The 13,861-nt window shown below is 49.7% G+C and overlaps 1 protein-coding gene across 4 annotated transcripts; it reads left to right on the top strand.

The window, feature by feature from the left end:
• The first annotated feature begins 372 nt into the window (after positions 1-372).
• Positions 373-11,136, top strand: LOC102737032 (CMRF35-like molecule 7). 4 transcript variants are annotated; one of them, XM_081810166.1, is made up of 5 exons: positions 373-732; positions 3,231-3,496; positions 7,584-7,913; positions 9,385-9,472; positions 10,128-11,136. In XM_081810166.1, exons 2-5 carry the CDS (start codon positions 3,457-3,459, stop codon positions 10,270-10,272), a joined length of 603 nt encoding a protein of 200 aa, XP_081666292.1. In that variant the 5' UTR covers positions 373-732; positions 3,231-3,456; the 3' UTR covers positions 10,273-11,136. The 4 variants fall into 4 exon arrangements, 2 of the variants coding, with proteins under 2 accessions (XP_081666292.1, XP_081666293.1); XR_014141957.1 differs by lacking the exon at positions 373-732 and adding an exon at positions 8,919-9,096 and having other exon boundaries at positions 979-3,496; XR_014141956.1 differs by lacking the exon at positions 373-732 and having other exon boundaries at positions 766-3,496; positions 8,919-9,472.
• The last annotated feature ends 2,725 nt before the right edge of the window (positions 11,137-13,861 follow it).

The raw sequence follows: 13,861 nt of genomic DNA, 5'->3' as shown, positions 1-13,861 counted from the left end.
GTTAAGAAAAAAAAAAGAAGAAGAAGAAGGTAGCGGGAGGGGAAGAATGAAGCGGGGGAAATCGGAGGGGTGGACGAACCATGAGAGACGATGGACTCTGAAAAACAAACTAAGGGTTCTAGAGGGGAGGGGGGTGGGAGGATGGGTTGGCCTGGTGGTGGGTATTGAGGAGGGCACATTCTGCATGGAGCACTGGGTGTTATGCACAAACAATGAATCATGGAACTCTTCATCTAGAACTAATGATGTAATGTATGGGGATTAACATAAGAATAAAAAAAAAAAAGAATTAGGAAAAAAAAAAAAAAACACGGGCAGAGAGGGGTGCCTGGGTCACTCAGTTGGTTAAGTGTCCAACTCATGATTTTCTCATCCAACACAAGCTCAAGCCCCACATCAGGCTCCGCATCAAGCTCCACACTGAGCTCATGGAGGCTGCTTAAGATTCTCTCTCTCCCTCTTCCCCTTCCCCTCCACTCCTGCTCCCTCAGTCTCTTTCTCTCTTAAATAAAATGGGCAGAGAAACTGAATAGACATTTTTCCAAAGAAGACATATAAATGGCCAACAGGTACATAAAGAAGTGCTCAACATCGCTCATTGTCAAGGAAAGGCGAATCAAAACCACGATGAGACATCACCTCACACCTGTCAGAATGGCTATCACCAAAATGACAAGAGAGAGCAAGCATTGGCGAGAATGTGGAGGAATGGAAACCCGTGTGAAGGAGTTGGTGAGTGGGTGCTCACTAAGCATTTGCAAGTAGAAGAACAGGGCACAGACCTGTACCTCAGCGATTACTCTTCAGAGCTTGAGCTGGCAAGGCTGCATGGGGATACCAGCAGGGATGCCCTGCCCCATCTGTGCAAAACAAGGTGGGCTCCAACCCCTTTGCACATCCCACACTCCCATGAGCCCTTCTGCTCTGAGCTCTCCCCTTGATTGCCTTTGGCCCATTTTGTGTGTCATTTGCCACTTGCTATCAGCCAAGACAGGGAGCTCAACTATTTTCTCAATTTTGACACAAGATTATTCACACAAGCGTGGTGCACATGGAGCAAACTTTCCCGAAGGATTGACATGAAGGAGAGAGGTTACATCTCAGAGTCAGGGAAAGGAAAAATTGAGATTCAAACAGCCTTATACTTTTAAAACCCATTGGCCCTGTTCCTGAGTCCTGCTCCCAGCTGACTGCTATCCTAGCATCTCCACCTTCAATCAGACCAACTCTCGACAAAACACAGAGACCTGATTAATAGTTCTCCCCATCACAGTCTGTGTTTATGAAAACTTCCCACATATTTTTGTTTTTAATTTATTTTTTAAAGATTTATTTATTTGAGAGAGAGTAGAGGGAGAGGGAGAGAGAGAATCCTCAAACAAACTCCCCACTGAGTGCCAAGCCCAACGCGGGGCTCGATCCCAGGACCCTGAGGTCTTGAAATGAGCCGAAACCAAGAGTCAGCCACCTAACCGACCAAGCCACTCAGGGACCCTGACATATTTTTTAAAAAACGAAACCAATCATATTATTGGAATTGTTATTTTGTTGTTGTTGTTATTGAGTTGTATGAGCTCTTTAATATTTGGGATATTAACCCTTTATCTGATATATGATTTGCAAATATTTCCTCCCATTCTGTGGGTTATCTTTTTATTTTATTTTATTGATTGTTTCTGTTGGCTGTGTACAAGTTTTTAATTTGATGCAGTCCTACTTGTTAATTTTTGCTTTCATTGCTTGTGCTTTTGGTGTCACATCTAAAAATTATTACCAAGACTAATGTCAAGGAGCTTTTCCTCTGTTTTCTCCTATAAGTGTCACAGTTTTGGGTCTTACGTTTAAGTCTTAATTCATTTTAAGTTAATATTTGTGCACTGTCCAGTTTCATTCTTCTCCAGTTTTCCTATCACCATTTCTAGAAGGGACTATACTTTCCCCCATTGGCTATTCTTGGGTCTCTTGTCAAATATTAGTTGACTTTATATGTGGGAGCTTATTTGTAGGCTTTCAATTCTGGTCTATATGTTTATGTTTTTTTAAAGTTTTATTTATTTAAGTCATCTCCACACCCAACATGGGGCTTGAACTCACAACCCCAAGAGCAAGAGTCACGTGCTCTACCGACTGAGCCAGCCAGGCGCCCCTCAATTCTGATCTATATGTTTTTATGCCAGTACCTTTTGATTTCTATTTGTAATATGATTTGCATCACTACAGGACTGAACCGTCCTCCTCCTCTCAGCCTTTTTGAATGTGTCCCCAACCACAGGACCTCCAGAAGACCTCCTCCCTCCACAGCCTGGCCTGGATACCAGGCCAGACACTCATCTGTTTCCCAAAGCTGTTCTTTAAGAATTTTAGCTACTGGGTTATAAATCAGGATGCGAATTAAATTATGTCAGGTTAAGGCTAGAATTTGCCTTATTACTAATGAGGAAACCCAGTCCATCAGCCTTCTCTCTCTCAGCTTTCTGCCCTGGGTTTATTTTATGCGACTTTTCATCGAGCATCTGAAGTTTTGCCCCGAACACTAACACAGATCCCAGGATTGTGTCCTCAGAGCTTCACACACTTTTTCTCACTTAATTCTCGTAACAACTCTTCTGTTATTCCCATCATAACCCAGTTTACAGATACACAAACTGAGGCTCAGAAAAGTTCAGTAAGTTGTCCATGCTCACACAGTTTGTAAGTGGTGCTCAGGGTTAGAGCCCAGGTCTGTCTGATCCTCCAGCCCACACTTTTTTTTTTTTAATATTTTATTTCTTTATTTGACACACAGAGAGAGACAGCGAGAGAGGGAACACAAGCAGGGGGAGTGGGAGAGGGAGAAGCAGGCTTCCCGCTGAGCAGGGAGCCCGATGTGGGGCTCCATCCCAGGACCCTGGGATCAGGACCTGAGCCGAAGGCAGACGCTTAACCGACTGAGCCACCCAGGCGCCCCCAGCCTGCACTTTTATGCCCTTGGTTATAACACCTGAACAAACGCATCTCCAAGTATGGCAAGCTGGCTCACGTGACACCTGAGTAGGAAGGAGGTGATGTTTCCTGCTGCTGGGACCCATTGCTGTGGTAGAGAAACATTTCTGGAGTTGACACCCAGACTATTGTACCCCTTGGACCCAAAGTCTGGTAGGCCAGATGCCCCCTGGTCTGCCCTTGTTGCAGACACATACCCTGCCCCTCCTCACTCCATACAGCCCGGTTTCCTCTTTCCTATGTGGCAGCGACTTCTACGTCCTGTGCCCCAGCCCTTCCAAGAAAGGACACTCAATTTGCTGAATAATTAAAAGCAGGAAATACTTTACAAAAGGAAGTGAGTGGGTCAGAAACTCAAAGGCAACCCAAACAAAGTGCAAGCTTGGGCTCAGGCAGAGCTGTGAGAGTCCAACTGGGATCCGAGTGTGCTCTCCAGTTGTCGGCAGAGGGGCAAGGAGCCTGGGAGCCAGGACCATGCGGCTGTGGCTAGTTCTTCTCCTGCTCAGCTTCCCAGGTGAGTGTGGTGGGGGCTCTGGGGAGTTGGTCCCCCTGGGCCAGGGCAGGGGACCGAGAGCTATCCCAGGCAGAAGGGGAGGTGTCATATCTGGGGAAATGAGAGGTGGTTTAGTTAATTAATTCAGCAAAAAAGCACGCTGGGTTCTTACTTTGTGCCAGGCATTCACCGGGCCCTGAGGACTTGAAGGGAAAAAAAGAACAGGACTGGCCATTAGAAAGGGGACCCCAGACAGCTCAGTGGGTGAGATGTGCAGATAAAGAGCAACCCAATGGCAGGCATTGATGGAGGGGTGCTCAGAGGCCCAAGCAGGTCTGGCTGAAGGAGATACAGAAAGCCATACAGACACCATCCATTGGATGAGCTTTGAAGAAATGGATCAACCCTTCAAGCAGAGAAGGGAGAAGAACATTCCAGGGAGAGCGGACTGCTTGACCAAGACATGGAGGCTTGAGAAAGGATGGTGCATTCATGCACAGAGGCCCTCAGTGTGCAAGGGGCCTTGGGGTGACTGGTTGGCCGTGAGGTTGGAAACGCACAAGACAAGATTAAGAAGGACCTTGGACGCCATGCCCAGGAACCGAGACTTTCAAAGAGAAAATTGCTCAGGAACCCAGGAGGGAGATGGGAGGGGGTCATGTATCTTCTCTGTGGAAAGCTACTACACACACCGAGAGGACATTAGGGTCAGTCCAAAAGTTTGCACAATGTATGCTGTGCATGTGGGTCACACACAGCCTTCTCTATGAGCCGGGAGACAGACCTTCTAGCAAAACAGACTGGTCCAAAGGGGTTCCCAAAAGAGGGCATAGCCAGGGATTTGGGAGACTGGAGTTCCAGTCCTGACAAGAGCGCATGACATGGGCAAGCCCCCTCCTTGTTCTAAGACCTGGATTTCTGATGTGAATGGAATGTCTCTGATGCCCTTCCTAGCTGTAATGTTGGGGGACTCTGCTATTCAGATCAGATGTAAATAGACAAGGGCTGTGGTCATTCTTAAGTTGTCAAGGCCATTTCTGATTTTATCAGTGATAGAAGCCCCGTGATGATACCTGTAGACGGGTGGCTTCTCTGTGACCACTATGCCCCTTAGGCAGGACTCTGAACAGCCCAGAATTCCCAAAGGACAGCAGTTCAGAATGTCTGCCTCTCCCCCTGGACTCTAGCTTTGCATTTGAATTCAAAGACCCCCATCTGCTCTCTTTCTTAACCCCAACATCCAGCTCACCCAGAGGCCAAGAGGAAAGGTGAACTGCCTGGGCTCCCACACACAACACACTCATACAATGGAGTCAGATGCACACACCCATATGCAGTCATGCCCCCATTCACATCTGTGTGCTCACACACTCATATAGTGTTAGACACACACTCATGTGCACACGCACACTCACACACAGTGTCCCTTATATGCACACACTGACACAGTCTTTTCCCCTAGATGAAGGCTGAGACCCACAGTGGCTGTTCTGTGGCTTTGGGCAGGGTGGCTTGGCTGCAGAAACAAGACAGGGTGTCCCTCCTCCTCTGCAAGTTCACGAAGGAAGGGGGTGAAGTAGTCAATGATGCAAGACAAGCCAACCCACTAACAGACTGCCTTTAGATGCTCTGGGGTTATTTCTGTGAAATGAAAAGGAAAGAAGGTGGATGGAGTGAAGTCAGAATGACCCAGCTTCCAGTAGGACATTCCTGTCGCCTCTGTCACACAGTCCAGCAGCAGCCCTGAGGGGAAGGTAGGGCACTGGCATCCATGGGTGCTCAGTGAGTGTTTGCAAGTGGGGGAACAGGAGCACAGACCTGTACACCAGCAATTACTCTTCAGCACTTGAGCTGGCAAGGCTGTGTGGGGACACCAGCAGGGATGCCCTGCCCCATCAGTGCAAAACGAGGTGGATTCAAACCCCTTTGCACATCCCATGCCCCATGAGGCCCCCTGCTCTGAGCTCTCCCCTTGGTTGCCTTGCTATCAGCCAAGACAGGGAGCTCAACTATTTTCTTGACTTTGACACAAGGTTATTCACACAAGGGTGGTGCACATGGAGCAAACTTTCCCGAAGGATTGACATGAAGGAGAGAGGTTACATCTCAGAGTCAGGGAAAGGAAAAATTGAGATTCAAACAGCCTTATACTTTTAAAACCCATTGGCCCTGTTCCTGAGTCCTGCTCCCAGCTGACTGCTATCCTCGCATCTCCACCTTCAATCAGATCAACTCTCAACAAAACATAGAGACCTGATTAATAGTTCTCCCCATCACAGTCTGTGTTTATGAAAACTTCCCACATAGTTTTTCAAAAACAAGCCAAATCACATTATGAATGCTTTACTGCCAGATTAAATTAGCAAAGTTGGGATTGATGAAACTTCTATTTCGAAGCAGCAACATCTCTAACCTTATTTTTGATTGTTGGAAAATACCATCTAACTGACCCTCAGCTTTGGATCGTAGCTGTGTTGTTGCTATTGTTGTCTTAAGAAAGAAAACCACCCTTTCTGCCAACTCTTGTATTTGATTTTCATTGACATCAATTACTGTCTCTTAGCAATCTTTTTCCTAATTGAGTCCTTTCAATTATTAAAATTTTTTTTCTTAGTTGTTTTTATCAGTTAATGATATTGTAAACATTTACACATAATAGAAATACGTGATTTAGAAAGGGAAACTTCACCCCAAGCCCCAGGTTCAGCAGTGACCACTGTTAAGAGTTTACAACACTTAGTGTTCAATTTTTTCTATGCATGCACCACAGAAAAACACAGAAAAGGAATCCAAACACTCTGTTAGGCAACTTTGAAAAAACCTAATGACAGCCAGCGCCTTCTCAAAAACAATCATAAACTTTATTGATACCTTCCAGAATCCAGATACCATGCAAGACATGGGACTGGGGCTGGGGAAGAGAGAAAACACAAATCCAAAGTCTCTGCCCTTCAGGACAGAGCGTCCTAGTAAGGGAGACAGAGAGAGAGAGAGACTGGTAATGATACAAAATACCAGTGTGGGACTCAGGTTCCTATAAGGGCATGGAGCAACAGGAGGAAGCAATTCTAGTTGGGAAAGGGAATAAGGTGATCAGTAGGCAGGCTGGGCTCGGAGAAGGGTTTCCAGGTGGAAGGAAGGACATGAGCAGTGATATAGCGCCTGGGAAGGCTCATCAGGCTCAGAGGAAGAGAAAAGTGGGGGTGGGTTATAAGGTCCAGTGGAAGGCAAGGAGGAGCAGGAAATGGTGCTGGTCAGAGAATTTGGATCTGAAATGGAAAAAAAAAGAAGTTGAATGCCCAACGAAAGCATTTTAAATCATTCCGAGGCACTGGGGAGTGGTTGACTTTGGGTTAGTGATGTACAGTGTGTATTTGGAAACAGTAGGCTGGAGCTAAGGAAAGAATGTGGACCACAAACATGGATTTGGGGAACCATCAGCATGTTGGCAATAACCAAAATCAGAGGAAGGGAGAATCCCTCCATGGGGGTGTAATAAAGTGGGACAAAATGAGGACTGGAGAGGGACCCCTGAGCTCCCCCTGCAGCGCTCCGGGGCTGGTTCACACTGGCTTGCAAGAACTGACTCTTCTCAGCTGTGTGTCCAGTGACATTGCACTGACTGCCTGAGATCAACCGGGGTGGGAATATTTACACTACAGAAACTGGAAAATGCTACAAATGGAGATTTTCCTCCCAGAGGGCTAGTTTTTAAGTATTTACCAACATACCATTTTTGCACCAAGATTTAAAGAGGGAGGAAGAGAAATCAGTAAAGGCCTCAGAGATGAGCAGTCGGAGAAGGAGGACAGTGGATGAGGACGAAGTTTCAAAGCCAAGAAAGACTGTCAGAAAGTCAGGAGTGGTGACATTGTGGGCAGGACCAGGGAAGTGAGGACCGAAGAGGCCGGACATTATCACTGCGGGAGCTGATGGGGAAGCTGGACAGAGGAGGCGGATCTTTGGGGTCAGCTAGGAGGTGGCTGCAAAGGCCCGGACCCTGGCTCAGTCCCTGGACACCAACCTGGGGCCACTTGAGCCCATGAGACTCCCAGACCAGGCCTGGCTCAAGGTGGTAGGAGTTGTATCTTGGGATTCTGTTTTCCAGGCTGTTTCTCCATCCAAGGCCCAGAGTCCGTGAGGGGTCTAGAAGGGGGCTTGGTGAGCGTGCAGTGTCACTATACAGCAGAATGGGAGACTTACGAGAAGTGGTGGTGTCGCGGAGCAGACTGGATATCATGCCAGATCCTCGCCCAAACCAATGGATCAGAGCAAGTAATGAAGACAGACCGTGTGTCCATCAGGGACAACCAGAGTCACTGCTTGTTCACTGTGACCATGGAGGACGTCAGGCGAGATGACACAGACACTTACTGGTGTGGGATTAGCAGATATGGACCCGACCCTGGGACACCTATCAAAGTGACCATTGACCCAGGTAAGAACTTTCTCATTTACGCAGTGAGGCCCTCATCCTCAGGACAGAAAGAGTGAGGGCTTCTGCTTCCCCTCCCCAAGGGCAGAAGGGAAATGGCTGAGTACCTGAGAACAGGGTCCCCATCACAGTCCCTGAGGTCACCTGAGGCATCTGGCTGATGCACGCAAGGCTGGCAGGTCTTGGGGTAGGGGTGGGGACGTGGACCCCGCCTTCATTGCCCATGGCCCAGGCCAGCTCTCCTGGGGACCCACAACCCTGGCAGCCCCACAGTCTCTCATCAGAGGTATGGGTGGACCTTGGATGCCCTGGATCCCAGGGCATTGCTCCAGGCAGTGGTCACTGGTAGTCATACTCCAGACCCGTCACTACACAGAGAGGGGCAGGGGAGACACCTGGGGAAGCCCAGAGTGTCCCAGCACTGAACCTCAAGAACCTGGCCAACACAGAGTAGCTCTGGGCATTTGACAGTGCCTCTCCTCTCTGGGCCCCCAGCCGCCCTGCCCACTACTTTCCCTGGCAGCATAAGAACAAGCAAGGAATTAGAGGGACCCAGGAAGGGGCTCAAGTAACAGTGGTTGCTGTAAGGAGAAAGGAAGGCTTTGATCATTATGCCAACATCAGGGACCCCTCTGGCTGTCCTGGGGTCTCCTCAGGCCTAGGACTCAACTAAAAAATAGGTCATGAACACTCAGTGCCAAGCTGGTCTCAGGAATCCATGACCAAGTAGCCGACCACAAACTGTCTTCATAGTTTCTCATAAAGATGTTTAATTTATCACAGCCATTGCTCACGATTGAACCAGAATGTGCCCTCTTATTCACCAGCCCTCTGGAGTCCTCCTCCTCTTCCTTATCACCCCAATACCTGGGCACCCCATTTCCAGAACCACATGTCCTTGAGCCCAGCTCAGGCACTGCTTGAGGACCAGCAATGTATCCCCCCTGGCTAAAGTCCCACCTTGAGGGGTAAGTGGAGAGAAGTGGAAAGACAGATCTCTCTCCCCAGAAGCACCTCCCAGAGCAAGAGTGCAGGCTCCTGTTTCCTTTTTATTTCTTCGTGCCACACCTGAGTTGATGGAAAGCGACTAAGTGGTGGTTCAGAAAACTCAGCAGAGGGCGCCTGGGCCGCACAGTCCGTTAAGCATCTGCTTCTTGGTTTCGGCTCAGGTCATGATCTCAGGGTGGTAAGACAGAGCCCCGTGTTGGGCTCTGTGCTCAGCGGGGAGTCTGCTTGAGATTCTCTCCCTCTCCCTCTCCCTCTGTCTTTCCACCTACCTCTAAGATAAGTAAACAAAATCTTAAAAAAAAAGAAAAAGAAAACCCAGCAGAAAGGGAGAAGCCTGGGGACTATATCCAGCTTCCCAGTCCAGGGGCAGGGTGGCTTCCCGGAGGGGGCGGGGGCAGGACCCTGGGAGCCGCCCACGAGCCCCCGTCTGTCCCCATAACCTGTGACTGACTCTGCCTGTGTCTAGTGGGCATGGTTCTGAGCACCTGGGCGAGCCCGCTCTCTAGAACAACTACCAGCGGCCATGCAAGGGTGTTGTCCGACTCCTACATCAGGTGAGTGGTGGCCGTCCTTACCCTGCCCCTACCTGGGGCCTCTCCTACTCTGCGTCTGCACCCTCATGGGACCCCAGAACTGTCACAGCCAGGCTCAAGGCCCAAAGCCACCCCCCCACCAACTCGCTCCTGCCCGTGTTGCCCCTCACCCCCCATCTCCCCATTCCACCCTCCCCAGGAAGCCATTCTGCAGAACCTTTCTCTACATTCAGTTGTTGACAAAAAAAAGCCCTGATGACCTCGAGCGTGCCAAGGGGAGATAAGACAAAATCCCCACAGTGCGAGGCACTGGGTGCTGCGGGGCAGGAGCGTGGCTCAGCCGCCTGGAACTGGCATTTTCGGGGTGGCAAAGGCACACAGCCTGTCGAGGGTGACCCTAAGGTGCGGAGATGCACTTCGGGAAAGGGGAGCTGCAGGAGGTGCAATTAGAAAGGAAGGTGGGCCCAGAGCAAAGCAAAACCAACAAGGTGAAGTTCCTTCCGAGGAGCCCTCATGGTTGAGCCACTGAGCAGGTTCACGGGGGTCTTCGGAGTGGGGCTGCCAGGCCCAGGGTCACAGGCTTTGCGGGGCTGGCCAATGCTCCCCACTGTCAGGGCGCTGGGAGTGACGGGGCTGGGGGTGCCTAAGGCTCTGACGGCTCTGTCCCCTCTTGCAGGCACCACTACATTCTCCTGGCGCTCCTCAAGGTGCCCATCTTGCTCGCATTGGTCAGTGCTGTCCTTTGGTTGAAGGGGCCTCAGCAGAGACCGTCCATCTGTATGAACTTGTCCTCTGATCTTGTCAGAGACACAGCCCCTTAGACAGACAGATGAGCGGAATCTTCCGCCCTGGGACCCCATTTCCAGAGGAGACACAGGCCGTGGAAGAAATGCCCCTGGGTCCTCGGGAGGCAGTGACTGAGGCTGGGGGCGCTGAAGGGCTGGCCGGGCACCCTCCCGGCTCTACACAGCTCAGGGACACAACTTGGGGCCCTCTTGAGGTGTCATGTCTCCCTGGACTTTTCCTACTCCTTCGGGTAGCAAATGCCCCACCCTACCCAACGTGGGGCTGGGGCTCGTGGTCGGAGCTGCTGGGGTGGGACCCAAGCCGCGTCCTCTCTGCTGGAAGAAGTTGGGGTATGACGTGAGTGACTGAAGCACAGAGAGAAGCAATAGGGGTGCAGACAGAGACAGAGAGATGGAGCCCTGCCCACGCCCTGGTCTCCTTCACTCCTGAGACCAGCTCAGCCTGCTCTATGTCTGAGCTTCTGATATATAAGGGTTTTTTCTTAAGCCAGTCAAGATGGGCCTCAGAAACTACTTCAAGGTTGGGGAGGGCAGTCAGGAAAACCATCTGAGGGAAATGATGTGGCCTCCCCTACATGATGATATTTTAATAATCTTCATAATTAATTTGTTTCAATAATCTTAATAATTAAAAATGTCTGTGATAAATGACATTTTTTTCATTTGTCCATTTGGGTGGACTTGGCCACTTTACGCCTTAGGGGCCATGGGTCCTTCCACCGAAGGGAGCGCCACCTCACGTGAGAAGGAATGGCCCCATTTGAGATGTGTCTACCCACACGCAAACACACACAAACACACCAGTTTGGAATGTTTCCCTTTGTTTACCCCTGCAGCTTTATTGAGCTATAATTGACAAATAAAACTGTATATATTTAAGGTGTAAATGTGATTTTTTAAAGGGTCACAAAGTGATGATTTAACATATATACGCCTTGTGAAATGAACACCACAACCTACTTCATTAACACGCCCATCACTTCACATATTTATCCTTTTTTTTTTTTTTTTGATGTGGGAAGAACACTTCAGATCTACCCTCTTAGCAAATTTCAAGTATACAACACAGTATTATTAACTATGGTCATCATACTATAGGAACTATACTAAACCCAGAACCTAGCTTATAACTGAAAGTTTGTGCCCTCTGAGCAACATCATCCCATTTTCCCCCACGCCCCAGCCCTTGGTTCTATGGGGAGTGTTTCCCTCTGAACATCCTGGGAGGATGTGCCCACCCTCTTATTTGTCCTTATATGTAGGCCCTGGCTCTCAGCCTTAGGAGGTCATGGGAAGGTGCCTCACCAGGGGATAAAGGAGACAGGAATCCCTGTCCCTAGCGTGGTAGCTGGAACCTCCCCTCCCCACGGGGAAGCAAGAGTCCCCTCCCTTTGTCCTTCAGTCAATGAGAAACTTTCTCCCACTTTCACTGGGTGTAGGGCTCTGGTCAGTGGTGGGCCTGAAAATTCCACTGTGCTCAGAGAGGATAAATTTTGAGCCAGACTAAGAGCCTTTGGGTCACCCTGTTTGGGGACGAAGGTCCTTAGTCCACCAGCTCCAAAGGTCCCTCTCTGTGACTACTTCCTTGGATCCAGCCTCCCCAAGATGCGACCAGACTCGGGTGACAAGCAGCTCTTGGGGGGCAAAGCCAGAGCCCAGCAGCTTCACCAGCTGGCCCAAATGGGTGCAAGGCCATTGGCAATTGCTTTTCCCAGTGTCTTACTGTTGATATTCAATGACCCCTATGTCTTTGGAGATTCTGTGGTTGGGTTGTTACTCTCACGACATCATCAAAGAGAATGCACTGGAGTAGGCATCGTGGTCTGTCCTGAACACCCCCCCACCCCCCCCCCACACACACTTCTGGAAACTTCCCCTTGGGTTCCTATGAATATGGTGAAGCAAAACTCGCCTCTTAACACCCACTGTCTGGGGTAGGGAGAAAGACAGAAATTGTAAGTTAGCCACTGGGGCAGGATAGTATTTTCCAGCAAATGTGTTTCCACTAGGAGCCTGGTGCCAAAGCCCCTGTGCCCATAAACAGCTCTAGACTGGTACAGCTCCTCATGTGCTCACTGGAGCACACATCGTAACCAGGAGCTGGTGGAAGCAGAGAAGTGGAGAGAGCAGGAGACGATTGCTCTTTTAAGAAGAAAGCGTAACTTCTCCTTCCCCGTGAGTTCCTCCTTGTGGGTCCTTACTTCCTTTTTTTTCTTCTTTTATGGAGTTTTTTTCTCCCCGACTTCTGAGCACCTTTGCAACCACAGAGGAAGTTTGTCAAGAGCAGGGAGAAGCTGGCGGGGTCAGGGGAAGCAGCAGCCCCTGCCCCCCCACCCCGGGGAAGGACTCCACAGTAGGAAGGGCCACTACTACTAGCTGGGATGTGGCGTTTGTTCTTCTTGGTGCTAGATATGTCCTGACTGGTGTTTTCTTAGTAAATGAGGTTAAAGGAAGAAGTTTCCAGCACCCTCCACCTATCCTCTGAAGCATCTCCCCATACAGCTCACTGGTATGCCTTCTTCCACCGGCCCTAGGCTTTCCAAATCCCCACAGCTGGTCCGCTTATGTCCCCCTGCTCTGCACCCAGGCCGTCTGGGAGTCAAGTCTCCACCCAGAATGGGGATCCAGGTACAGTGCCCGGACTTAACAGGTACTTTAGTTACATTTGTTGAAGGAATGCATGGGCGGATGAATAAGGAAGGGGTAAGGGTCTGATCTGGCCCCAAACCCATGCTTTCAATGGGAACAGCAGCCTTGGTCCTAATTCCCCAAAATCTTCCTCCCAGCTCCCCACTGGACAGTGGTCCCATCTCTTGGGAACTGAGACTGGCCTCCACCCTCAGGACGCCTCCTGGCCTGGCCATGCTGAGTTGGTCCCAATCATGGGGCTGCACAGATTCAAGGGTGATTCATGAACCCAGTCGGGGCTGGCAGGAGGTGGGCAGGGGGTTAAGCTCAGAAAAGGTTTAAGGTAAGGTGAGCAGCAATTTAGGAGCTGGGATGGAGATGATGCTGGGCAGCAGATGGTGCCCTTCCAGCAAGAGGATGAGGGAGCCCAGACCCCAGGCCTCTTCCCTGTTAGCCTTCACAGCATGGTTTAGGGGAAGAGATTCTTATAACAGAAATTCTTATAACAAGGAAATGAGAAGCACTGTTTTCAGGGCACATGGATGAATTGTTTGATATTGTATGAATGAGGGGAGCCCCTTGGTGTCTCCTTCTATACATTTGGCTTGAAATGCAAGAGCAGGCTCTCTTATCAACTGCTCTCCTTTTATCACTGAAGAGAAAGGTTGCAACTAAGGAGGAAAGTCTTGGGTTCTCCTGTGGCAGCCACCACTGGACCTGATGTAGAAAGCCCAGCTTGGGATTAAAATAATAATAGGATACTGCTACACATATTAGAATGGCCAAAATCATGGGCGCCTGGGTGGCTCAGATGGTTAAGTGTCTGCCTTCGGCTCAGGTCATGATCCCAGGGTCCTGGGATCGAGTCCCACATCGGGCTCCGTGCTCCTTGGGAGACTGTTTCTCCCTCTGCTTCTTTCTCTCTCTCTCTCTGTCTCTCATGAATAAATAAATAAAATCTTTAAAAAAAAAAAAA

This window comes from Leptonychotes weddellii, unplaced genomic scaffold (genome assembly GCF_054177405.1).
Source record: "Leptonychotes weddellii isolate Sample4059 unplaced genomic scaffold, ASM5417740v2 HiC_scaffold_1924, whole genome shotgun sequence".
Taxonomy (NCBI): domain Eukaryota; kingdom Metazoa; phylum Chordata; class Mammalia; order Carnivora; family Phocidae; genus Leptonychotes; species Leptonychotes weddellii.
This window is presented reverse-complemented; position numbering and strand designations above follow the sequence as displayed.